Here is a 26,931-nt window from a genome sequence, read left to right as displayed (position 1 = left end):
AAAAAATGTTGTTAACTAAACTTTTACGCAAAATAACACAGCAGAGCACAAACACGAACACGATACAAAAAACCGTAGCCGTAAACGGCGACGTAACCATAACCATAGACTTTGCCAGGACGAAAGTGAGGAAAAACTTGAAATTCACTTTATTCGCGGGACAGCAAGAAGACACGAAGACGGTGCCAAAAAAAAGGACGAGAGTCCACTGTACACGAGTATACATGTATATATGTATGTTAGTGTCCTTTTTCCGTCCTGTTTTCCCTTTTATCAAATTGAATTTCACCCTCGGTCATGGACGGTGCCCAAGAATTCAAAATGAGGCCGAGGCGATATGTTTATGATGCCACTTGTCCGTCTGTCTACCAAATACAATTTTCGTATTTTTGTATTTTTGTATATTGGCGCTCATATTTCAGCGCCGTTGGCCGTTGACAATTTCGTCGCTTTTAAATTTGCTTTGACATTTTTGGGCTATATTGAAAGGAACTGAGAACATGTCCCAAGTCCATCCCTTCTCCAAAGTCAGCACGGGAAATCGAATTAAAAACTCATCTTTGCTCAATTTGTGCTTGCTCCTTGTGGCGCGGCAACCCATGTCCCACATTTCTCGCAGCCAGTCGCCAATGATTTGGGCCCGTGTCCTGACTAAAACACCATCTATCCTTGCCAGCCAGTCCTGACTTAAGCACCATTCATCCTTGCCAGCCTCTCATCGTCGTCCTTTCCTCCTTTTCAGAGCCACAGATCCGGAGTCAGCAGCCCAGAGCCCGCAGCAATTTGAAGTTTGATAATTGAGAATCGCTTTTTAATACATTTAATAACTGCAAGGGTATATATGCTTCGGTTTGTGCGAGCAAAGCTTCCTTTCTCGTTTTTATTGTTTTACTAGCAGAAAATCTGTTTCATTCGTTCGCTTTTATTGTTGCTACGAGTAATTTAATGTGTATTGCATTTAAGCTAATATTCGAGTTGTTGCTCGAAGGTTTTAATGCCGCTTTTACGATCTTTTTATGGCCTTTTTATTTGCTGCCCCTTGGACCTGACCCAGTGCCACTCACTGGTCAGCATTCCTCGCCAGCAATTTCTGTGGAGTGGCTCAACTTTACTCTACTAATTTCCAGCAATTACAATAGGGAAAAGGAATGAGCCAGCCCGCCAGCCTCTTTTATTAATTATAATTTCCCGGCTGCCAATTGCTCCATTTATGAGAAATACCAGCCCCATATCAATCATCGTAAAAGTCCTATTTGGGACGCAACCCTTTAAGGACACATTAGAGCCACTTGGCTGGCTGTCTTTATGTGATTCTGTTTTGTTTTGGGCGGGGGGAGAAAGTGGGGGGTTTTTCATTGAGTTTCTTGTTCACGACTTGGCTAACTGGTGGGCCACTTCAAAAGGATGGCAAACAAAGATAATCTCGACCACAATTTATTTACCTTTCGCTGACCAAACCAATTTACGATTTTAATCAAAACCCAGTCGGAGCAGGAACAGGAGGAGCAGTAGCTGCCATCAAAGCAAATAGTTGAGCTGCTGTCACTGTGCAAAGGGAAAGGGAAAGGGGAAAGGGAAAGGGAAGGGGCAAGGGGAAAAGGCAAAGGGCAAAGAGCAAAGGTCCAAAGGCAGCCGGCTAATGCTCGGTGTCCAACCTAATTTGACGCTGACGAGAAACGAGAAACGAGAAACTGTATGTCCGACTGTCTGTTTTTCCGACTGTCTGCCTGTCCGTCCAACCGACTAACCAACTGAATGACTGACATGCCAGTCTGTGCATAATGCTTATTACCGCAATCATTTACAGCACTTGGCCATGTTCCCCATATCCTAGGCCTGGTCCAGTGAAGATGCGGTGCTCCTCCCTGGCAGTGGAAGTGCTGCTTTCCCCAGGAATGCAATATGCAATCTGCAGGCACACGCACTCTACTCCCGCACATTAGTGAAAGTGTTTGGTGCAGTGAGAGAATAAGCAAGAGAACATAGTGCCATTCCAACAGCTTACACTTGAAGAAATTAGCCCTAAGCTAGTCCAATTCATTGGTATAGAAAAATGTAAGAAATTGGCAAACTTGATTTAATGATTGGCTTACAAATAAATTAAGGCTTATAAGTCTAAGTCAAACTGCTCATTCAGTTGGCTTCCTTTTTTGTATAACTGCAAACAATTAACACACAAAAAGTAGCCATTTTCCCAGTGCCGACAAGCAACAGTTTCCACTATTTAATGGCGATCTACGAGAAGCCCCCCTCACACTCCGTATGGTTAACACACACATGCGAACGAGTGTGTGCACTGGTGTGGTGTCATGTTGGCTATTATGAATTGTGCAATTGTCGTCAACGCCAGCGAGAAGTCAACCCCATTCTGTGCCGCTTTGGGTTCCCTTTTTCATTCCGCATCACCATCACCAGCACCATCGCCATCGCCATCACCATCTCGCCATCTCCATCCACATCTCCTTCTCCAGTTGAGCTGACAGTGAGGCAGTCAGTCCATCTCCCGGCTTTTGCCCCCGGAATCACTCTTTCTGTTAGTCACTTCTAGTGCTTGGTTTCATTCCGATTGCCTGCTCATCATCCAGCAGTTCTTTGTTTGGACGACGCTGGCACACACGGCGTATACGTAATGCTGGCTGCGTTTGCCTTCGTTTGCTTTCGTTAGCCGCCTGCATTTGCCGCCATTTTTCAACAGAGTGTTTTCGTTTTTTTTTTGCTTTTTTATTGTTTGTAAAACTACTGCTTTTGTTGCAGCTGCATTGCCTCGGCACTCGTAGTAAATGACTCTTCAACGTTTGTCGTATTTGTCTGGCAGCACTTTGGAGTGCCAAATATTTTTACATTTGTACATATACACCGCTTCCATTGTCATTTGTTTTAGCAAACATTTTATCTAGCAGACAAATGCTTTTGCTTTCTGCTAGGGATACGCACCGGATATCGAGCTGCTTCGGCATTTATGACATCCGACGGCACTCTAATTAAGCCACCAAGTGCCACCAATGAGCCAGGTGAGAAGCGCAGCAGTTAATCAAGCGAGCAAGTATTTAATTAAGTGCGGCAAATGGTTGTGCATGCGATGGGCTTCATTATGGTCCTTGCGCCGTAAAATCCTTTGCCCGCATTTCACGTGATTCTCCACGGGGGAGGATGCAGGTGGGTGGCATTGATAAGCAAGTTGGGTGGTGGGTTGTATCGCTATAACATTTATGCGCTTTTCCCGGCCCATCAAAGTCATCAAATGAAACGAGCAGCCCTGGCAATCCCACGTCACTCTAAAGATACACTCCATACATATAGCTCTGAATCAGATTGTGAATCTGCATCTGTGCGCTCTGGGTGTAAAGTTGTCAGCTAGTTTGCATTCATCAGCAGCAATGCCGGCAATTGAGTGACACCGTACCCATATTCCAGTATCATCATCATCAGCAGCAGCAACAGCAGCAGTAGTAGCAACAGCATTCTCATCTCAAAGATTTACATGACAGCAGTTGCAGTTCGTTCGCTATTCATTTGCTGGCAGTCCTTTTGATTGCTTGTATTAGTGATTGTCAGTTGGCCAAAGGGGGGCGGCAGAGGGGGCGTGGCTGTCTCTCCATTTGATTGCCATTGCAACACGTAAATCTCTTATGCTTATGAATATGCGCATAGCGAATAAAATTCCATGTTTGTCACACCGCATTGATTGAAGTGTGAGTCCTGCTACATATACATTCATAGTATATATACACATCCTCTTCATTATGCGAATGCAACTATTATCGATAGTACTCAAAAGGACTTTGCGCGCATTGAGGGCAATTTATTGATTTCTGGCTGAGCAAATGAAAGTCGCCCAAAGCAACGACGCTCATTACAATGCCGAATACCAATCAAACAGTTTCTCATGGCATTGTGAATGCTGTCGACACTGGCCTAAGCATTTAAGCCATTAACACGCAAAGGTCGCCAAATGCCATTGATTATGACCGCTGGCCAGACGAAAAGGGCCCAAGACCGACCCGCCCAGCGAAACGATAACAAATAACAAATAACAATAACAAACAAACAATCGACACAAAGAGTCCTGTTGAACTTCGAAGGGTTTTTCGGCTTTGTCTGCGGGGGAAATTCGGCGCTTGTACGGCTAAACTGTTTTCCTTTTCATTGTCTGGCTGGCAGTCGCAGTCGCTTGAGGAGGAATAAAAGTCGACTTGAGTTCAAGCCAACTGACAGCCAGTTGTCAATTAATACAATCGCATGCTATTACAATTTCCCTTAAGTATTGAGTGCATTAAACTTTGGTCCTTCTTACTTGAACATTTCAGTAAGCAACAATAAATTTAATAATCAATGAGTAGTAAGTAGCTTAATACATATATAAGAAATACAAACATCCAGTGAACATTAGCTTCTGCGACGAGGGTTTTTTAAATCCTTTTTCCTTGCCCGCTTCGAGGGTTTCATATATGACCTGTATTGAGAAGTATTGAGCCAATCGGCCAAGTGCGGCATGCTATTAATCAATAAATACCATTCGCCGAGGGGTATGTAAACGTTGCACACGCAGGCATTCAGCAAATGCAGTATGCCGGCAATTACGCCAAAGGCGCTCGACATATAGAATATGAATGCGAACTCGTTGCCGCAATGCTCGAACATGGACACGAGGAGGGTGAGGGCGCTTCCTAGGCACAGGAAGCCGCTGGCGAAATTGAACGTCATCGCCTGTAAAACACACTCGTTGAGCATTCATCATCGCCCAAAAACGCTCCCGAAACCAGAACAGCCCAGACCGAGCCCATCCCCAGCCCAGACCAGAAAATGTATGTGTACGCACAATTGGATCGAGGCCCACGGTGGTGCAGCACAGCCGGAATATGACGAGCACCACGCTCTGGCAGGCGGCGGCGGGCAGGATGAAGGTGTACATCCACACCGATATGCCGTACTCCTCGCCCAGGACACAGTGCGTGGATAGGATGCGGATGAGCAGACCTAGGGCCACAACCTCCAGGACCTGATGGACAAAGGCAGTGAGAGATGTTACCACGTTAGCCCATTGCACTGCCAGTTCGCAGTTGTAGTAGTCACCGCCGTTAGCAACTGCAGCACATAGTTCACCACACGAAAGGGAAAGCTCATAATGGTAACTAGAAATTTTGTTCAACTCATTGACAGTAAAATCAAATTTGCCATCCAAGTGTGGATTGAACGGAAAAACGGAAAAGTTTTCCTTCGCTTCGATTGTGCTTTGAATTGGGCGGAGATTGTACAAGTAATTAAGAAAACCCAATTCAGTTAGTGTGACCAACTTATCTGGATTACAATATCATGCCGCTTTGGGCACACTGCTTGCTCCGTATATGGAGATTGATAGGGACGTAGCGCATCTATGTACAAGTAATTAAGAAAACCCAATTCAGTTAGTGTGACCAACATATCTAGATTACAATATCATGCCGCTTTGGGCACACTGCTTGCTCCGTATATGCTTCATTCATGATACCCATTTGTGGAATGGCTTTCCCCGTGACTTTACGAAAATGGTGCACCGCAAAAGCACAGTATCTGTTCATCCGCTTGGCAGGAAAATGTTATTGTTTTATTTTCTGTTGCTCCTCCGTTTATTTGTGGCGTTTTTCATTTCGTTTTGGCCCAGCTAATCTAATTGGCCTCGATAGCGCTTGTTGAGTGCCAGCCAGAGTCGTTGCCCCGCCGCCACGCATTTGTTGCTTTGTTTGCACTAATTTCATTACTTGTGGAATGTGGCGATGATTTCATGCAATTTAAAGCCACATTTTTCAGTGGCCAAGCATTTAGCGTAGTACCTGACCGGACCCTAAACCGAACCCATGGAACTCGGACCCAAGTGCCCAAGTGCCCCAAGTACCCAGGAGTAGTCCCATAACCGGCTAGCCACCCACCCACTCCAGGCTTTTATAATAATTGCCTGTTGACACGGGATGGCCGAGGGGCAGCCGGCAGTTAGAAGGTACAGGAAGCATTGGGGTTTCGTTTCGGAACGCCAACTGGGATCGAGCAATGGAAATAGCGTTGATAAATGAAATTTTCAAAACGTGAACCAACAAAAGGGGACAAAAAACAAACGAAGGCAAGCCGAACACAAAACAAGCGGAAAAAAGTGGGCGGCTAATATAATATAATTTAATTTGTTCGCTTTTCAAAAGGTGCTCAGCCCTCTGCTATATATGTAAGCCAAACTCGCTTTGGTTAAGCATTGATTGAGCAAAAAATGTTTAATTTCTTAAAAGGAAAATGTGATCGATGGCCTACGAAGTCAATTGCTGGATGGGCGGACAACTCCCCCGAGTGGCATAAATTTTGCCAGCTTTGTTGCGACAATTGCATATTAGCCAAACATGACAACGCTTCGCCTTTTCGGTGAAATTTATGGAAAAATGTTGCAAAGACAAAAAACTTTCGACTCCAGATGGAGATGCAGATGCGATGCGAAGTGAACTGAACTCCCCAAAGCGGCCAAAAAGGAGCAGCTTCAGCAGCAGGAGAAAGAGAAATGTTCTCGAATAAACAACAGCGGAAATGTAGGCTATGATTTGCTTACTTGTGGGGCTGGCAGTGAAAATGGGGGGGGAGGGGGTGCATTTTCACCAGGGGAGTTGGACCAATGACAAGGGCGGTGTGGCATGGCAAAAGTTGCAAGAGTCAGAGAGCTGGCGAAACATAAATCAAATGCATGTAAAATTGTCGTACTTTCCGCACACATATCCTGATCCTGTGCAAGTGCATTGGGCAGGCCCAAAGCAGGACGTAGGAAAGGACGTAGGAAAGGACGAAGGAAAAGGACAAAATAGGAAGGACGGTATATATTGGTGGGCGGAGTGGAGCTGACAGTGTGTGTGTGAGTCGTAGTGCGTTGTGTTTTGTGCACATCCGTTAACTTTGTCATTTTTGCTCATTTCCTTCCGGCATGCGCAAGAAAACTGCAGCAGCAGGAGCAGGAGCAGGGCCAGAACCAGGACCAAACGAAATGATTCCCAGCAGTGCTCCAGTGAGCCACTGAGCCACCGAGCCACCGAGCCACTGAGCCACTGACAAGCCGTAAGCCGTAAGAAACCCAACCGAACTACAAACACACGGCTCGCTGGCGAAACAAAAGCAATGCGGAAAGCGGCAATAAGTTGAGGGCATAACTTTCAGTGCCTTCAGGAACACGCCCCCCAGTGGCGTGCGAAAGGGGGTCATTTAAGCCCACAAGAAGATACAACCGTTCTCAGCTTTAGCTTCCTAACTTTTGCGCATGCAAAGTCTTTTGCTTTCTCATTAATACAATTTTAGGCCATATCCATCTTTATTCTATATAATAATTATGAAATAGAGGATATTTTGTGAGCCCCTTTGAAAAATCAGAAGTACGCCCCTGAATGAGAGGCTCAGAGCATTTTGCATGAAATTAGAGTCGTAAGACACAACAAGCAGCAGGCAAAAAGTCTTGGGTCTATAACTTGCTTGTTGGAATTTAATTATTTTGCAGTTGCTGCTGTTTCAGTGGTGCAACTTGGTCACGGGGGTCTTATTTTTTGTGCATTACATGCCCCACACCCCACCCTCCTCCCCGCAGACCGCCACTTCCTGTCGGGAATCATGTGCCAAAAATAGCAAAACTTTGCTGCAATTTTCATTCGCATTTATTGTGTTGACATGCTGCCACACTGCGTATACGTATCCTTGATGCAGCCAAACAATTTATTTATTTAAGTTGAGCTGAGCTGAGTAGCAAGCCCGAGTTTTGGGGTGTGAGAAAGCGGGGGAAAAACTTTTTGCCGTATGTGTTTGCGTTTGAGAACTGGGAAATAAAAAAATATTTGTACACTTCGCGTTGTTTGCCATTGCTCGTATCCGATTAGATGTCCTGGATTCTCAAGGATGAGGTAGAAAGTAGGAACATGGGCGAATTTGAGCTGAACAGAAGTTAATACCCATGCCACCTGCATTCCGGAGCTAAATGCATTCAAAGTCAAAGCCACATTAATTAACATGCTTAGGTGACTTTTATCAAAAACCAATTAAATCCACACACTCAAACACGCGACACACACACGCACACACACACACACTAACACACACACGGGGGGCACAAAGTAAAGTTGATAATTAAATGAATCTGTGTGAGTGGCTTTGAGTTCAAAGTTGGCAGCCAGCTAAAACTCTGTGAACATAATTTTTTTCTTTATTTTCTCTGCATGTGTATGTGCATGTGTGTGTGTGTGTGCTCTTTGGTATAATGACACATGCGACACGACGGTATTAAAAAATATATATGTATATATGCATAGCATGAGGATAAATAAAAATTCACAAATAACATTATTAACGTTAAATTAAACTTTGGAATTTTGTTTGCCCCCCACCCCATCCAGACGGCCCCAAAAAAGGATTCAAAAGAACCTACAGGAGTAACTTTCAGAGTGCCTGTGAAGTGCATTAAAAGCGGGGAGGGGGAAGGGGGGCATTGGGGTTGTGGGGGGCAGGAAGCGGAAGTGAAGACCAAAGGCTTGTTTGTGTTTGCCGTAATTTGCGGCTCACTCTCAAAACATAATCAAAGACTTCAAATAAAGCCGCAGAGTTGGTCGTAATCGAGCATCTTACCTAGTCAACAGCTCGACGACTTCTCTGCGAATGTAGTGGGATTTTTCTAGATTTTTCCGCCACAGCTTTCCTTCCCCGTTTCCACCCACTACATGTATTTGTCAAGTTGCAAGCGTATGCGTGACACGTAGTAAATTAAATGCGAAACTCTGTAGCAGAGTGTAGCTAACTGAGAGTTTAGTGTTTGTGTGCGAAGTCGGAGTTTGAGTGGCTACAAAGAATGCTCTTGAGCATAGCTACATATATGTACATATATATAAGACATACTATATTTGTATGTAGCCCATGCTCCGGCTATAAATCATCAAAGTTCAACGTTTGCCATTTTGTCTACAATGTGCAAAAGTGTTCAAAAGCGAGTGTGTGCGAGTGTGTGTGTGAGTGAAAGTCTGTGCTTGCGTGAGTGTTTGTGCCCAAATGTGTTTGCTTTGCAATTTCCTTTTATTTATTTAAAGTTCTTTAGCAAACATTGCGCTCTCTGTACCAACTGCCCCTCTGCCCCCCTGCCTCTCTCTCACATTAAGTTTTCTGCCAAAAAGTTTTAACAAGTAATCTTTTAATTAAGTGTCTGCCATCCCACTCAGACAACTCCTCAGACATCCCGGCATTCGGCAGAGTGCCACAAACCCCAAAAATTATGAGAGCAACAGGAGGCGAGCGGGAAAAACGCACAAATCTAATTTGATTAATGGTCAAATGCTAAGCTTAATTAGTGCAAACAGCGAACGGCAACAAAAAACGCAGCCAACCAACTGGAATCGGCATTAATGGTTGCCACAAATACTGGCAAAATAAGAAATTAAATAAATAACCACAGAAACAACAACTAATTGCACCGCAAACGACAATAGCAAAGCGACCATTGGAAAGGAAAAGCGGAAGAGAAATGGAAATGGAAGTGGCAATGGAAAAGCGCAAAAAACACAAGCTGAAAATATTTCGCAACTAATAAAAACATTGCGGCGTACTAAATCAACTGGAAAACTGTAAAACTGTAAAACACATTTAAACAAAGGTGAGTGAGAAGAGCAAGGGAAAGCGGAAGGAAGTGCTATATAAGACTACAGGATACCCACTTTAAATATTTCATAGTAAATACATATGGAGAGAACAGATAGATACAATTGGAGTACTGCATTTACTGAGTATTTATATTATGTTCTAATTAAGGTAAGCATTTAGCAAAAAGCATATACCCGTTGTTTCTTGCAGTACCTGAGGCCAAAAGGAAAGCAGCCAACGGAAGGTGAAAATAAATGAGAAAGATGGTAAATAGTTTTCCCCCAGGGGGCAGCAGAACAAATGGCAACTGACATTTGACATTAGTTTTCTTGCGCCATGAACATTTGTACATTTATACATTTATACTTATCCAGCGCTGCTAATTAAAGAGATTGTCATGAATTATAATTGCGGCACTTAAGCAGAGCGATTCCATAAATACATATACTGGTATGCAGGGGGATCCGAGTGCGATTCTTTTGAATTCATTAGCATTGCGCTCTTTTTATCCACACTTTTTCCCCTCCACAATGGAAGTCAATGTACCCGAGTGCATACAGTTTTTTCCCCTTTTGTTTGGTTTTTTGCCATTCTAAAGCATCGGATCGCATTTCATACAATTGCGAATTGGAGTTTACATTGTCGGGAGTCTTTTTTCCATCTGTTTTTCCATCGTCGAGTAATTGGACTCCACTTTCAATTGCTGTGTTCTCTAAGCGTCTCTTGAGTTTTCAACCTTAATTGCACTTTAGCAACGTTTTCTGGCTTGTTTGTGTTTGACCAAATTTCATTTGTGCTGCCGCCGCCGCTCCCACTTGATCGATGGATTGATTGTATGATTGTATGATTGATTGATTGATTGTTTGCCCGATTGTTGTTCAAGTGTCTCGGACAAAGGAGAGAAATATTTGCATAGATTTTATTAATTGCCGGACCAACGACAGCCGCTGCCTGTTCCAATTCGGCTTAAATCGATTGCAATCGATTTCTCCTTTTTGGTAAGTGCGTTATAAGCGCATTGAAAACGAAGAGTCAATGGCGAAATTGACAGTAGATCAAAAGCTAAACGGCAATCATAATTAGGTTTTCAAGGAAACGTTTTCAATTAGCAGCGAAACAACAACTGGCCAATCAACCAAGCTCACGACCTTTTTGGTCAAAAGTGCAAACACGAGATGAAAACTTGGCCAAACTTTAGCGTTAGCTCTGCTCCTCTCCCACCAGCTGCTCCTAATTAAAGCCGAAAATTCCAGCATTTTACACTGAAAAACTGTGAAGACGAGGGGCCAGTTGGGGCCACGACGCTAAACCAGTTTTGCAAGATAAACGACACTTTTGGCAATTTATTTGGGCCACTCCTCAACGCCTTTTTGCCAGCACGTTTTTGGGGTATTTTTGGGGCATACTTTGGAGGCCACATAACATTTCAATTTCCTGACCCCATGAATAATGGCAAGTGTCCAAGAGCCGTTGGCCGAGCAAAATGCCATTTATAAGTCAGAGGACTAAGTACTTCAAAGCCCAAGTCGAAGGGTTTGTGGCCAAGTTTTGTGGTCGGCTAATTGAGCTAATTGCGAAAAAATGGCTTTCCATGCACATATAGTAGGTAAGGTTAGCCATTGCCAAGGGCCATTCGATAGGTAGATGGAATCAATGCCAACGATATTGATTTTGATTACGTTGATAGTCCATCATTCAATTAGTTTTTGGGGCAGAAGGCGTTGCACAGCTTCACAGTTTCACAGTTTTCATATCGAATTTTATGAGTTTATTAAATGGTATTTCCTTGTAAGCTGACAGCTCTCTCCTCTCAGCATCCATTTTGGTATCGGCTCAATGACAAACCAGACATTGACATGAATATTCACTTTTGTACAAACACACACGGATGGATTTGCGGACACTTAATATGGCAGCATGTTAATATTCCCGACCTCCCATTTGTCAGTCACAAACGTCAGAAACACAAATGTGCCCACATATATGTACACTCGTATATATTCGTATCTATAGATATGTACTTGTATATTTGTGGTATATTATTAACACCAAGCCTATGCACTTTTAATTCGGCGAATATTAAGTGCAGAACGCTTCATTATGTCCCCCCGATTTGAATGTCGAAAATGGTCGCGTGTAATAATTGATAGTAAAAAGTAAATAAATTAACGAAAATTCAATTACCTGATGGCTATTTGTTTTGGCCGACGTCGGTTTTAATTCCAATCGATGCGATGGCCTAAAAACGAAAAAGGGGTTAAATATCATGTACAATTATTAAATAAATAATTGAGTGCTAGTGTGCTGGTGATGGCATGTTATGAATGGAGGAGGCACAACCCTTTATTTTATATTTGGTGTCAAGAAGAATTGCAATTCAATTCGTGGTAAAAACCACGCTATGCTGGAGCAGCGACCACCGTCCGCAGTCACTAAAAATTAATTTCAATTTTATTGCAGCGAAGGATAAAAGGATGGATGTCCTGCAGGAAGTAGAAGGAGAGCAGTCAACGGTCGGCCGCAGCGCGGAAAACAAAACTGCACTGCACTGAACTGAACTGAGCAGAAATATGCAGATCAACTCGCCTGTCAAGGGGCGAACGGCGAGGTGAAGTGCGGGGGAGGGTATTTCCAGGCAAAAGCCAAACATTTATGAAAATGCAAAAGCGTTTTTAAGGTTTACCCCAGGTAAGCTGCACAGCAGCACCATCGCCACCAGCTGCATAGCGATATTAATGTGAATGGCTGCCAAGTAAAAAAACAGTAAAAAAAATATTAAAAAACGAAAGAAAAAAAGGGGAAAACCCAAACCGAGAGTCATACTAAAACCGGTGGGAAACTGTAAGGGGATGCCAAAAAAGCAGAGCATGAATTGCGGTTTAAACATTGAATTATGAATATTTCTTTACCTCGACCCCGACCTGGATTTCCCCGGGTGCCAGCGAACATTTATCATCCTGCCAGCCGAGATTCTGATTAAAAGCGAGAAATGTTTCGTAATAATCCCGCAGCCAAGCTCCCGAATGAAGCTCTGTCTTCCTAATGCTAAAATCGCGAATTACCAAATGCATGCATCAAAATTGCAAGTACACTCTTGCTACCCGAATATTCGGTATTTTGTGTGCCCCACAAGCCGCGTCTTATTTTGGGATAGGCGAATTTTTGTTTTGGCTGAATGATTACGTATAATGAAGAGGAGGGAATTTGCATTCAATTTGTAAAGCAATTCACTCGCTTCTTATGCTAAATGGCAATGGTATTATATAAATTAGACAAAAGCGCAAAACTTTTCAAGCGGCGAGAGTTGTATCCTCATCCTGCTGCTCCTTCCGCAAACTCAAACCGATACCGGGAAACTCAGCCTCGGGCCTTGAGCCACTATAATTGGCACAACTTTTGCTCGGTTAGCATGAAAACTCATTTATTTTAGCGCAATCAACACACAGATAGTCTCTCATACACACAGATACTCTCTCACACACACAGATACTCTCACTCACACACACAGAAACTCTCATACAGAGAGAGAGCAGCGGACAGAAAGTGGAAGTTATAGCAATTAGCGGACTCAACTGAATGGAGCCAAAAGAATTAGGCAACAATCCAGACAATCGTATCCAGGCAACGCCGCAATGGAGGAGAAAGTGGACCTTTGGAAGCCATTGAATGGAGATAGGGATGCCATGAAAGGATGTTTATCTTTTCCACAAAACTAGTTCATCTTGTTTTGCAACAAATTTGCTGCGAATGAATGTATAACCTTCAATTGAAAAGTGCAATTAAAAGCAGATTTAATGATGATGAAAACAAATGTCATGACAACGTGAAAAATCGACAGCCATAGTTCCTTCACTAGATAAAATCCCATTAGAGGCAATGACACATGTCCTGTGCTTTTCTTATGAAAAATTGAGATAAATACGTTTATTAATAGTATTTAATGGCTAGTACGCAGCAGTAATTAACAAACTATTCCAGGCGTAGCGGTAATTAAGTCCATTTATTATACAAAAAAATTATTTTGGCATTTAATCTGAAATCAAGTCCATATATTTGGAGCACACGCGCAATTAGCTGATTGTTCCAAATATTTAAATGATGTCAATATATAAGTATATACCATGACCATTCGATTTGCAGTTACCAACGGCTGAAAGTGTTCTCACAGCTGCTAACTGCGTATTTATATATATTCCAGATATTAACTTTGTATTGATTTATTAAATTTCGTGCAGTATTCAAGAGCCAGCCGAGCGGGCTCATTAAGTTCTATTCATTTAATGGCCTTTATTAGAGCTCCAATGGCGCTGCATTGTCGTCCTTTGTTTTCTTTGCCAAAAAAATGAATTTGTCATTTAATTAAGTCGGCAGACTGAAAATAATTTGCGCAATTTATGCACGACAACAATTTGCATAATGCAGCGCAACAAATCACAAATCAAATGTTTATTAATGCCCAGACATGGACACAGAAATCCACAACGAGGCCACATACGAAATACATATCCATATCCATAGCCATATCCATATCGTTTTGCATTTTGCAAACACGCTCCGCTGGCCTGTCCTCATGAATTATGTGAAAACAACTCAATCAAAATGCAAACTCTCAAAATGGGGCTTTTGGAAAATATAAAAACAAAAAAACAGAGAGAGAGAAATAAAAGCAAACAACTAGTAACAAATGAATTAGCCATATCTATGCGCCGGGCCATAAGCGCACGAGTGTGAGTGACGGCGTGATAACGCGTTATTACACTATAAAATCATTAATATGGCGGCTCTAATGTCGTGGATATGTAAATGCAGGCGCTGTCACGCGAAACGCTTATAAAAAAAAAGAAAAAAAAAAGCATAGACAACGAGCCCTGAAATGCGGCATTAGCTGCCTATAGACTATAGAGATCCATTGGCAACGCCTACCATTTGAGCCCATTACCCAACACTTTGGCCATAAAGTCGAGTGTGTGCCCCAGTGCGCCGCCAAGGCAACGAAATCTATTAGTTTGCCAGGGCTTGGCGGGAATTCCAGCAGAACGAGAAGAAGAGGTGGAAGAGCTGCGACAATTCCGTAAATTTGATATGCGCAATTTGTTGCGAGAACGAAGGACTAAGGACGAAGGACGAAGGACTAAGGACTCAGTCGAAGGACGAAGGACGAGGGAGCCTGGCAACCTGTTGCCGCTTGTTACGCACTTTTATGACGCCAGCGGGTGGGCTTCGAGTGGATTGCGTGTGTGTCGCAGCCCAACCCGGTGAAAACAACCTCAAAGTAGTCCCCATTAAAGGTAATATGCCACATGAGTCGCTGATGGAACTCACTCACATGTTTTCCGCGGATTGCCATAACATATTCAGAGGGGAGAACCATATTTGGTTGGTATATTCTGATTCAAAACATTAAAAATAACTAGTATGCTCTACTATGTTTCATTTGAATTGTAGAAGGCCTCTTTTCATTTCATACATTTCGACACCTAGCGAGTAATTGAATGTCTTAAATTGGTTATCAACTTTCCAATTATCTCAACTATGAAATTTAATTATAATAACGCATTTAAAGCAGACTCAATTCTTGGTTAGCTGAGAACTCACATTTAAAGCTGGAAATTTCTGTGAAAGTGCGATATGCTTATTTCATATTTTGCTGCTGTTCATTGCATTTTAGCATTTGATATGCAGCAAAAAAAGTGCACAAGTTTTTTCCAAGGCTCCGATATACTTATAGTTTATACTTTGGCAAATCTCAGTTCAAGACAAAAGTAGCCAACTCAACTTGGAAACTTTCCTCTTTTTTTCGTGCTATTTCTGTTGCAGCTCTTGGCATTTCTTATGCAGCTGATTGCATTTGGCCAAGAGCAACTGCAGCAACTGCAGCAGCTACAGCAACAAGAACAACAGCACAAGGAAAATGCAGCTGCAATTGAATTTTATAACAAACAATTTTACGCTTTAAGCACACTAGAATTCGCTTTTGTTGTAGCCACCAATGAGGCTGCTGCCTTGAAGTGCCCGGAGTGCGTCATTGACTTTGCCTCTGGCCAAAGGCGCTTTTCCACTCCTTTTTTGCTATTTATCGTTATTTACCATTAGCTGACTTTCACCTCTCTCCTTTTCGCCTGCAGCAAGGACCTGACTTTCCTCGGACTCAGTAACGGCCCCACACAATAAGCATTCTGGCCCAGTTACTTGCCTTGCTCGCCTTTCTTTCCTGCGGCTTCCCCTTTCGCAGCCTTGAGGGTAATCGCTGCCCATAAGCAGGCACAAAGTTTAATAAAAAGGCGCAGAACAAAAACGAAATCAATTCACCTAGGCAAGCAATTATGCCGCAGCAAGTTGAAAATGTAAAAAACTTATTCAAATGGTGCACAATTAAGTTAAGTTTCGGCCACGGCAAAGCTATGTAGCTGAACGGAGAAACAAGTTTGAGAAACAAATGTCCAAACTGATGAATGTCGGTCCAAAATGTTGGCTATAAAAGGAAATACTGATCTAACTATGTATGATATATTTTTTAATTTTTATTATTCTCATTTAAGCATTTTAAAGTTTTTACGCTCAGTTTAAAATATATACAAAACCAGAACAAAGGCATTGTCTTCAACAATTAACTTTGATTTAGTATATAACCGCATTTTGCAAGCTTCAATAATAATGTTTTAATAGAGTTATGGCATTAAAGTGCTAAACATTTTTGTAAAACTTTAGCTCGCACAAGTCGTTAGACTTTAATATTTGTCGTATACAAAGAGCTACATTTGCTTTATTTAATGTCGTGTGTGTGGATTTATCGCATTAGCATTTTTTAGCAGGCCACACTTAAGACATTGAAGACAAAGTTTGCACCCCCACAGCTCACAGCTCCACAGATCGTCAGCTCCACAGTGTCAGAGCTCCAAAGGAGGTGCCCAGCCCACTCTAATCCCATTTCAGCCCCTAGTGTATAATTATTCTATCTGTCGCATATGCATGAGATCAGCTATAAGGCCTGGAACACGCCCCCGATGTCTCCATCTGGCTTTATGTACATATGTATGAATGCCTGCCTATATGTACATATGTATATGCATTCATACTCGTACGTATGCCCAACTTCTTCGTCTTCCCACTCCGCAGCTTCATTAGCAACTTTGTGCGTATTCATTAGGAAGCAGCAACAGGGGGCATGGAGCCCCCCTTGGCCCCACCCCCCCAAAAATCCCCTTCGTTGCCGCACAGCTGCGACTGGTTGATAAAAGATTTATGCGAGCACTGATAACCCGACGAAACGCCCACATCCATAGACACACTGCCAGGATGCTGGATAAGTAAACCAGAAAAAAAAGGAAAAATTGAAAATAAAAATAAAACGAAACAAAACAAAAAAAAAATCAAAAACCAGAATACCGAAAATTGCTCAAGTCGGGTAGTCAAATGAAAAGATGGTTCAAAAAAAAATCGGGAAAATTAAAGCACATAAGGCAGCTGCTTGATTTGGCATTCAGCACAAAAAGCGACTCCGTCAGCTGGGGCTGCTCCTCCATGGAGAAAGCCTCACTGTCTGTCTCTCTGTCTGACTGACTAGGGGGCTTTGGACCCGGCGGAAAAGGCTCCCCTCTGCACCCCCCCTGTAACCGCAACTTGTTTCAGGAAATGTTTTGGCAAAATGTTTGGTAACTCGACGGCGGCTCTTTCACATGTTCATAAATTAAAATGCCGCAAATCAAATTCACATAAGGCTTCAAAACACTCAAACGCCCGGCTCAAAGCGCCGACAAAACTGACGGACAGAGGCGTCGTTCGGAAGGGGGTCTAAAAAGTTGGAAAGGGGGCCCGCGCTTCCACTGAAAAGAAGCGAGGCAATCCTTGAACATTGTCTAAACCGAAAAACCCAAAAACTGGCGCGCCGCTGCATGTTAAATTATGTTCACACTTTTGTGGGCTCCACTGGTCGGTCGGACCCAAAAAACCCCGAATCCGGACACGGACTACAGAATACGGACTACCAACGACTACGGCGAAGTCCATGTCCATATGGGTGGGAGTGGGGAGTGGGGTGTTGGGATGTGGCAAGCAGTGGGTTTGCATGTGCGGTTTTTATGCTGGCCAACCACTTAATCTCCTTTCGGTTTATGCCGCTTCTGTCTTGGTTCGTTTTTCAAGTGAAATTTATTATATTTTAATCACTCCCCGGGGACTTGTTGTAGCAGTTAAAGCGTATTTTTAACTTCTTTCTTTGTTTTTGGGGACGCCTCCTCGGAAATATTAACAAAATTGCGTCCGCTTTAAATTGCTTTAAGCGTCGACCCGATGGCGAAACATAATTCTTCGCACGCCGCCCCATTTCTTTTGGCCAGGCGTTTATGGCCCGCTTTTTGGGGCGATGGCAACGCGTCGTATACGCAACATTCGCATTGCTACACCCGGAACGCACTTAATCATTTTGATTGCCGTAAATGGCGCATTTTTAGTGCGTCGCAGCTCGTTGTGGCTGTGGCTGCCAAAAAGGGAAACAGTTTCAGCTCATTAGTGATTCATTTATTTATGCTGGCCATTACTTAAGTTATTATTATATGATTAGGCGAAAGTGCGGCTGGCTCATTTATTATGCATCACAGAGCCCACTTCAAATGCCAGAGATCGAATGGAGTTACACTGCGATTACGATTCTGAGTCAAGGGTAGCTGAAGGCCATGCACACACACACACACACACCCAGAGTCACACACACACCCAGTGCCTTTTGCTCGGCTCAACTGAACTGTCAGGCACACGGAACATCGATCGACTTGGACAGCTATTAGACATAATCACGGCCGATTCACACAAAGCCCAGTCAGCTGTATGATGGTATGATGGTTGCACGGCGCAGGGGGGAGGGGGGAGGCAATTGCAGGGGGCTGGGGATTGGTTATTGGAGTGCCTGAATAAATGCCTGCATGCCGAGGCAACCGACCAACAGACGGCCAAATTCCGAACGGGGCAGAGGGGCAGGCTAAAAGCCAAGGCGCAGGCAAATCACGGCCGAAAACACACACCAAAAACCAAAAAAAAAAAAAAAAAAAAAAAAGAGGGGAAACGAGGAAAATACCGTCAAGCCACAGGGATATATTGATTTTGCCTTTCGGGCCAACACACACAGCGTACATGGCCAAAAACGTGAACAAAGACAAAAATCAAAGCCGCATGCAGAACGCAGCCTGCGGCCTCAAGGAAGGATCCTTCTTCCTGCCTCCCCGGCTGCTCAGCTCCTCGACTCCTTCGTCCTGCATCCTCCAACTCACTTTCCGTCTCTATCAGTGGCTGGCTCCTTTGCCGGAGCGTTAACGAGCAGTTTGATGGCTCGCAGAGCAGCAAGATACTGCACTGCACCGGGAGAAAATGTAGCATGCAACATGGGCCCATTTCCCAAATGCATCTGTTGTGAAAATGCCATAGCTTGTACTTTCCTTATTACACTTTATGTGTTGTATGCGCAAAATGGGATTTTCTTGGGCTCACTTTCGTTTTAAGCCTTGAACAAGTTGGGTTTTTTGTCACAGTTTTTGGACCTCTTTGTTGCTGCCTTAAATGGCCCGGCCAAAAGTCGGCTTAAAGCCTAAACTGCTCGGCCAACTGTCCCGCGCTGACCCCTCATAGATCAACGGCACTTGTTGGCCAGTTTTTTCCGCCAGCTCGGCATTTTTGCTCGGCTTTTTTCTAGTTGCTGCTGGTGTAGTGTGCGTGTGTGTTAACGGTGTTGGTGTGCAGCGTGCAGTTGGCAAATGTCGTAACGGGCCAAGCGCAGCCACAAAGCGCAAAATAACATTGCCCCATCGTGATGCACGTTGCCTTTGACGGCCCATGGACGCCACATGCAAGGCAACAATGTTTTCCGACTCCACTCGCTTGCATTCGGCTCGATTTGGATTTCGTTTCGGCGGCTCGTCCTTGCGGTGGGCCTACCCAATTCAAAATCAAAAAAAAAAACGAAGAAATAGGGAAAAAAACTAGAAAAAAGTGGCGAACAATTCTATTGATTGACAGTTTGGTGAAACGCACACACGGCGCAACAATAAAAGCAAAAAGCCGAAAAGTGTAGAGCCGCAGGCGTTACCGCTGCGGATGTGCGCTTAAAACCGTTGCAGGCAACGTGAAAAAATGCTTCCTCCATTGATTTGTTATGCAGAAAGGTGCAGGCCTCACCAGAGGCGTTGAATGTGGCAGCAAAAAAAATTGGCAACAGGGCGGTGGTGGTGGGGATCCAAAAAGGGGGAGTGGCTAGATTAGCATTCAATTCGAACGCGATGCCGTGAGAAATTCTTTAAATTTTTGGCACATCTCCGACCGGCAACTAATTGACTTGATTGGCGGTGCGTGATTCCCCAGGATTTTGCCATGACTTGCCAAAATACCAAAATACCTACAGTTCCTAGCGTCCAAAAATCGCTTCGTTCGCTTGATTGATCTGCTTTTGTAGTACACGTTACCTGCGGGCCCGACATTGTCAACTTTTGCCAACCATTAATCACCATTAATCAAGGGCAGTGGCATTTCAGCAGATGTCAGAAGCTATATATACGCGCCCAGCCAGTCTTCATTTATTTTTTATCATGCAAATTAAATTTAATTGCTTAACAAGTTGTGGCAATTGGTCGGCAAACACTCCCCACTCCCCACTCACCATTGACCATTTACCACGAAAGTAAGAGAAACCCTCCACAAATTATCTGCGCCGGGCCAGACACTGCGGCCTGGGGCTCAAACAATAACTAATGTCAGCCAAGCGCAAATTGCTTTATTAAATAAAGTTCAGCCAAAATAAGCAAACCGAAAAAAAACCGAGAGAAAGTATCCCCACACGTCCGGGGGGACCGAAAAGGGGGCGAGGGGGGGATGAGTCCCTGGAGGGCAGGAAGAATCAGAGTAAATTGTACAATGTGGCCAGTGTTCGGAGCCGTCGTCTAATCATTGTGCACACACTCCAACTGGCTGTGAGAAAGGCTTTTGGTAGCAGTAGCTGTGGTATTGGGCCAATCGAGAAAAAGGGGCAAACAGCGCACACAAAAGGACTGGTAAGGACATGGCCAGGCGGCCAGGCGGCCACAAGGACTCAAAGTATTTTTAGCTAATATCAATTTTTCATAGTTCAAAGATTTTTGCCCCAGACACAATGAAACTGTGTGCACATGTCGTGGCCATTGAGGCAATAAGGAATTTTCTGGTTTTCTGATTATAAACGATCCTCTTGCAGTGTCTCAAACTCGAATATATACTCCGCATACTCCGGCGAAATAAATGTGTACACTTAAAGGGCAGAAGGCTCTTTGATTTGTTGTTATTCGCAGGCTAAGAAATAGTGCATATAATATAAAGTATCGCAGTAGTGGGACACTTACAGCCTGAAAGTGATAATTTATGGCCAATGAGCGCACGGCAACACATTCAATTTTCGACATCCGCCGCTGTAGGGGATTTTTTCCCGATCCCTGGCTATGAGATTTCATTAGCTGCATCTACTATGTATGGCATGGGAGATTCACAACAGGATTTCAGCCAGGTGTATGCTGTAGCCTGCTGCTGTTTTCCGATTCGATGTGACAATTTCACTGTGTGCTCATCGTAAATTTCCGCCAAGCGTTATCGACACAGGCATCCTTGGTGGCCCTTATTGTAAATCCCTATACCCTTCCCAAAAGGTATTTACCTCTTTTGTTCGAGGGCCATAGAACTATTTACTCTCGTTTTAATCAATGGGGAAAAATGTTCGAAGCCTTGGAGCATTTTTAGTTATAACTGCCCATTCAGAAGCATGTTTCATTAGGGATCCCTTGACTTGCTTCAATGAACTCAAGGGTATTTCAACTGCAACCAACACAAGTCAGTCAGTTTTCCTTCAGTTCAGTTCAGTTCGGTTTGGTTCAATTTTGTGCCGCAGGAGTTGGTCCTGAGTGTCACTCTTCTTGGCCGACTTGCAGCTGCATTGTTTATGTGCTCTGGCCTGGCTGAAGTCGTGTAAATTCTCCCCTTCATCTAATGGCAAATTTATTTGGTACGTAAACAGTTTTTTGGCAAGGGCACACAGGGATATATACAGGGAGATACAGGGAGATAGAGGGAGGCGTTGGGGTATATCTTCCGGATAGCTGTGCTGTTCTCTGCTGTTCTGCCTTTGGCTTCTGTATTGTCTGCAACTGCTGGTGGAGTCAACTTGGATTGCTTGTAATTCCTATGTCAGGCTGAAATTGAATTCCATTCGCAACCACAGTGGAGTGTGGGTAAGCCGAACTTGCTAATAATGCATGCAGTGCTGGTTTGGAATGGTGCGGATGGAAGGATTGGATGGAATGGGAAGGTGGTGCAACTACTGGCAACTTTTCCAACTAAGCCAACAGGTTAGACATTGACTCACTGAGTGATTGTCTAACTGTCTGACTGTTTGTTTTCTGCTTACCAAACCATTGGTTGTGATCAAATTCGTGTGCGTGTGCGTGTGATGTGCATTTCTCTTGTTTTCAGTTTAATTGCACAAATCCATTACGCATACGCAGCGTTTGCCACCATCCAGGACATGGATAGTGGAGTGGAGTGGCCTGGCCCACAAAGGGAGTAGCAAAATTAATTTTTCTCAGCCGCAAAATTGAAACCGAACAGCGTCGAAGCGCGTCGGCAAATTTACACGCCATTAAGTAGTTTACCAACACACAAACAAGGTGTGTGTTCGCCCCACCAACAACCCCATCAACCCATACACACATACACCCATACACACATGCACACATGCACACACACGCACACTGGCACATGATCCACATGGGTAGTCATTGTAATTTGATATTACTCTGCCAAATGGCGGCATGTGCCGCCTGGATGGTGCACACAATGGCAGAAACTGAATCGGAATACTCGAATGCTCGCTCGGCTGATAGAGAGAATAAGCAAAGTATGGCTGGGCAGGAGAAATATAATAAAATAAAACCCAATATCCTGCCGAGAAAGGAGTATGCGTGTGTGGATGTGGATGTCTGCATGTGGATGTCTGCATGTGAACTATTCAATTCGCTCATTTCATTAAGTTTCTTGTCGCACTCAAGCACTTGACGTTGACAACGTGCCGTATGCGCAATATGTGTGTGCGAGGTTGTAAGTAGTTGGAGCCCCATGTTTATCAGGCCGCATAACGATGTGTCACTTGTGCGTGGCACTGAATAGAGAGAGAGCCAGGAACCTGAGGATGTGAGCATGTGGGGATGTGAGGATGGCCCATCTGTGCTGCTGGCAGCGAGCGGAGTTTGAAGTTCGGTGCACACACTGCATATTGATATGCTAATCGAGCTGGCAGCAACACCAAAAAAACACCAACAGCAAAGACAGCAAATCGCTGGGCAAAAACCGACTACGCTAGCCAGTTTCTATGTGTGTGCGTGTGTTTGTGTGTGCATGTGCGTGTGTGAGTGTTTGCACGCCTAATGGCATAAAGACAAAAGCTCGGCGCACAAATGGCAAAAACGCAGAGCGTGATGTCCTGGACGTGGACGCTGTTGTGTGTTTGTTGGTCCTGGCTTTAGAGGTGGGTAAGCGCTATTAAGCGCATTATTTAGCTTTGGACACAATGGCAACACCCGCACAACAGCAACAACCGCAACTGAACAACTGTGTAGATAAGCACTTTTGACGCTGTAATGGCTCCGCTGACCACTTTGTATCCTTGTGTTACCATATGCTCGTCCCTTTTCACCACTATTCCTCTATCGAGGACACCCACACACCCACACACCCACACTAACACACACACATCTAAAGTGCCCTTAAGTGTCCTGGGCAGGCCACATAAGCGACGACACCTAAGCAAAACACGCAAACAACCAAGTCAGGCCAAGTGCCTGTTGTCCTGGCCATTTGGCGTGAGAGGCGCCTCCATTGATATGCCGAAACTCGGCTCGGACTCGGACTTGGATCCGCCCCATGTCTGCGGTTAGTTCTCGGTTCGAACCAAGTCAGCGCGATTAAGTAGTTGCCCTGCGGATAATCTCGAAGTTAAAGGACCCACCAAAGAACCAACCCAATTAATCATTCATTTGGTTTAACGTCATATTTGAACTTGGTGTAAAAATTGGGGATTGTTGTCTGCATAGGCAGTCTAAAAAAATCATAACATTCGTATGAAAAAATAATACTTAAACACACATTCTATTTACATTAACTATCCAGTTTAATAGTATAAATAGTGTATATTTTATATACTTCAATATTATGCCCTTCGCCAACTTTACTAAACCAGACTGGGAATCCTTGAGTATTGCTTTTAAATCTCTGGTAATTTGGCGTGTCCCTCTCAATTTATGCACGACTCATACGACAAGTTGACTTGGCTAAACAATTTCTGTTCTTCTGGGTTTTAATAAAAGTAAACAACCGAGCTTAGTTTGCAAACACCACCCCCTCCCAAATGACATAAAATTGGGGCCGAAAAGAATGCAATTTTCGTGCCTATTCAAAAGGACAACGCGTATTACTCAAAAAGGAATTAACTTTTCCTATCCATTCCGCCACAAAGTATTCCATTTGCGTGGAACGAGGGAAGTGCTTCCTTGGGCAGATGAGCTCACGTTAATCCCAAAATCTGCCCAAGTCCTGAGCTGTCTGCCAAAAACAACAACAACAACAGCAGCAGCAACAACAACAAAAGGCAAAAATAACAGATTCTAGGCGAAAGTAGCACGCACACAAATTCACAACGAGGAACTGACTGGGAAGCACGAGAATTACGCACATTCTGGCAAATGTACACACTGCGTATACGCAATATGGCTCCACTTTCGTTTTAATATGAATGCTAATAGGCTAAGTCGGGATTTCACTGGACGACGCACCACACTCGGGCTCCTCGAAATGTAATTTTCCCACAATTTTTGTTCACTTTACGCATGGGGAGGCCAGACAATGCGAGGCCGCATGAAAGGAACACTTGGCAATATGGTGCAGAAAGCGGCAACACAATGGCCAAGCCATTTTTATCGCTTTCTATGCCAGGGCTTATGTTCTGCAGTTAACCAGCGAGGACCAAGACCAAGTCCGAGACCAAGTCCAAGACCCAACTAAGCCCACTGCGGAGGGGGGGATGGCATTTCGTTTCCCATTTACTGACATTTAATATGACTCTACTTACGCAGCGGCCCACCGAAAAGTACAAGGCCAAAGCGGCGAAATCTTGGCCATATTATGCAAACGTCTTAGCCAGAGCAGTGACCTCCAATGACCCAAAAGCCAGCACACATACATAAATAGTGGCGAATATATTGGTACTTTTCGGGTATTAGTACACTGCGAAAACACAACTAACATAAACTAATTCAAGGTACGTTTTTTAATAAACTTACAAGTCTAATACGTACAAGTAGTACCATTCCATTTAGAAGTTTAATTTAACTTATGTAAAATATTTCATTATAGCTTGTGTAGTTTTTCCTTCAGTGCACTTGTCTACACTCGTATTTCCCTTGTATGAGCCATCTTTTATCGTTAACAAGCTTGCACTCTAATTTAGGCGACTCCCATTGTGGCCATTCCTTTTCCTGCAGGACCCCCGGTGGCGCAGGCAGGATGTTTATCGTGGCATTTGCGCCGTGTCCCGCCAGCTATAATTGGCTGTTAGGTCCGTTAAGATTGCGCTTCAATTTCAGATAGGTGACATTTCGTTGCATTTTAATGAGCTTCATTCCGCGCGGGCCACCATGGCCACCATGGCCATCACCATGCCATTCCATTTCATCAGCGGCTTATCGACTTATCTGCCAGCTGGTAATTGCGTGCTAAATTTTATGCTGACTCTGGCCAAAAACACAAAGGCCTTGGCGCCTTCATCCAAGACCAACCTTCAGCCATCCACCTAGGCCATAAAACGCCGAAAATGTCGAGAAATCTGTCCGAGCAGCAGGTTTTATGAATGCATGGAATATGTATGGCCTAATCAAAAGGCATTGCCAGTCAGATGTGTCTAAATAATTCAAGTGTTTCGAATAAACACATTTAACAGGTCGACGCCGAGCCAAGAAGTCAGCCAGAACTTTTGGCATTAACAAAAAAGGCTCAAACGGCAAAAGACCGCATAAATGATGCAAAGTATTCTTTTTTGGCCCCCCCCCCATTTGCCCGAAGTTTAAACAAAAATCTCTTGTTTTGGGGTAATGAAACTGCAAGAAGCCGCCGCCGGCAGCAGCAGCAAGGACACGGGGAAAAAAGCGCCACGGGTGGAAGGTGGAAGGTTGGAGGTGGAAAGCACCAGGAAGGAAAAGCAGCCTGGTGCTACACCTACATACAGCTACAGCTATATACACCTACAGCTACACCTACACACCTGCTGACAAAGACATTTACTCAAAAAGTTTTGTGCCGGCGCAGGGCGCAAAATAAAAGGCAAAACAAGGTATCCACAAACTGGGACACCGGGGCACGACAGGCATTTCTGGCAAGGCGCCCGCGCCCATTAAGGGAGCCCACAAAGGGCGCGTTTTTCATTACCATCGATGGGTGGTTGCGCCTAAGTGGGTGGCTTTTAAAAGCGGCGGGTAAAAGCCCAACAAAAGTCAAGGATACTGTCAAAAACTGCTGGCGGGCATTTCCTCACTTTCGATTTCACTTGTCCTTGCAATCGCTCCGTCGCCGTCTGTCGACTGTTTCATTCTTGTGTTGTTGTGCTTTCCTTTTTCTTTCCTCAACTTTTTTCTGGATTTAATTATTTGCGTTCCTGCGGGCAATACCCGTTCTCAATCCCAAAACCGAAAAAAAAATTAATAAAGGAAGTGTTGTCGTTTTTATTTGTACTCCCTTTTCGCTTTGGACTTTCAAGTGAACAAACATAGGCATACAATTTAGGCCTCGATTCGCTCGTTTCATTCATATAAATTTATCTGCCAAGAACTCACTCGTTTATTATTCGATTTGTTCACTTAATTAAGCCGAATTTAATAACAGCCCAAAATTGTTTGTTTATTTGCTTATGTGTATCTTGGGCAATTAGACTAAAGACTGTTTGGGATTCTGTAGGGGTCAGCATAGAAAACCAAAACAAAATAAAGTGTACCGCAGCAGAAAATACAAATTGCCCTTAAATTCGTTCAGGCCCAGTGTAGAAGCTAGAGTAGTATTTCCAATCGGTAATGAAGAACTAGTCGCACCGCTTCAATACTCCCAGTTGTCTAACTATCTCGCTCTCGCACACATTCGCAAGGCACGCAGACAGAATAGTATAGAGGCAAAGCCGGGAAAAGTCCCGTTTCTAGCGGTTCGCGCAAATTCCAGTGCACGTCGACTGTACAATGCGTAGATCAGCTCGTTCATTTGGTTTTGCAATCTCGAAGT

At 44.0% G+C, this 26,931-nt stretch overlaps 2 protein-coding genes across 2 annotated transcripts in view; both read right to left on the bottom strand.

Moving 5' to 3' along the window:
- Positions 1 to 26,931, bottom strand: part of LOC122620369 (leucine-rich repeats and immunoglobulin-like domains protein 1) — a 129,896-nt gene that overhangs the window by 95,168 nt on the left and 7,797 nt on the right. The window contains exon 2 of the mRNA XM_043797797.1: positions 11,797 to 11,851. The gene's annotated coding sequence lies outside the window, so the exon portion shown is untranslated. The remainder of the gene's footprint in view (positions 1 to 11,796; positions 11,852 to 26,931) is intronic.
- LOC122620371 lies at positions 4,293 to 5,195 on the bottom strand. The gene is made up of 4 exons (XM_043797800.1): positions 5,074 to 5,195; positions 4,820 to 4,999; positions 4,514 to 4,707; positions 4,293 to 4,453 (listed from the first exon to the last, which is right to left on the bottom strand). The coding sequence occupies exons 1-4, from the start codon at positions 5,122 to 5,124 to the stop codon at positions 4,387 to 4,389; spliced, it is 492 nt and encodes a 163-aa protein (XP_043653735.1). The 5' UTR covers positions 5,125 to 5,195; the 3' UTR covers positions 4,293 to 4,386.

The sequence above is a fragment of the Drosophila teissieri genome, chromosome 3R (assembly GCF_016746235.2).
Source record: "Drosophila teissieri strain GT53w chromosome 3R, Prin_Dtei_1.1, whole genome shotgun sequence".
NCBI lineage: Eukaryota > Metazoa > Arthropoda > Insecta > Diptera > Drosophilidae > Drosophila > Drosophila teissieri.
Note: the sequence above shows the minus strand (reverse complement) of the source record. Positions and strands in the feature narration are given on the sequence as shown.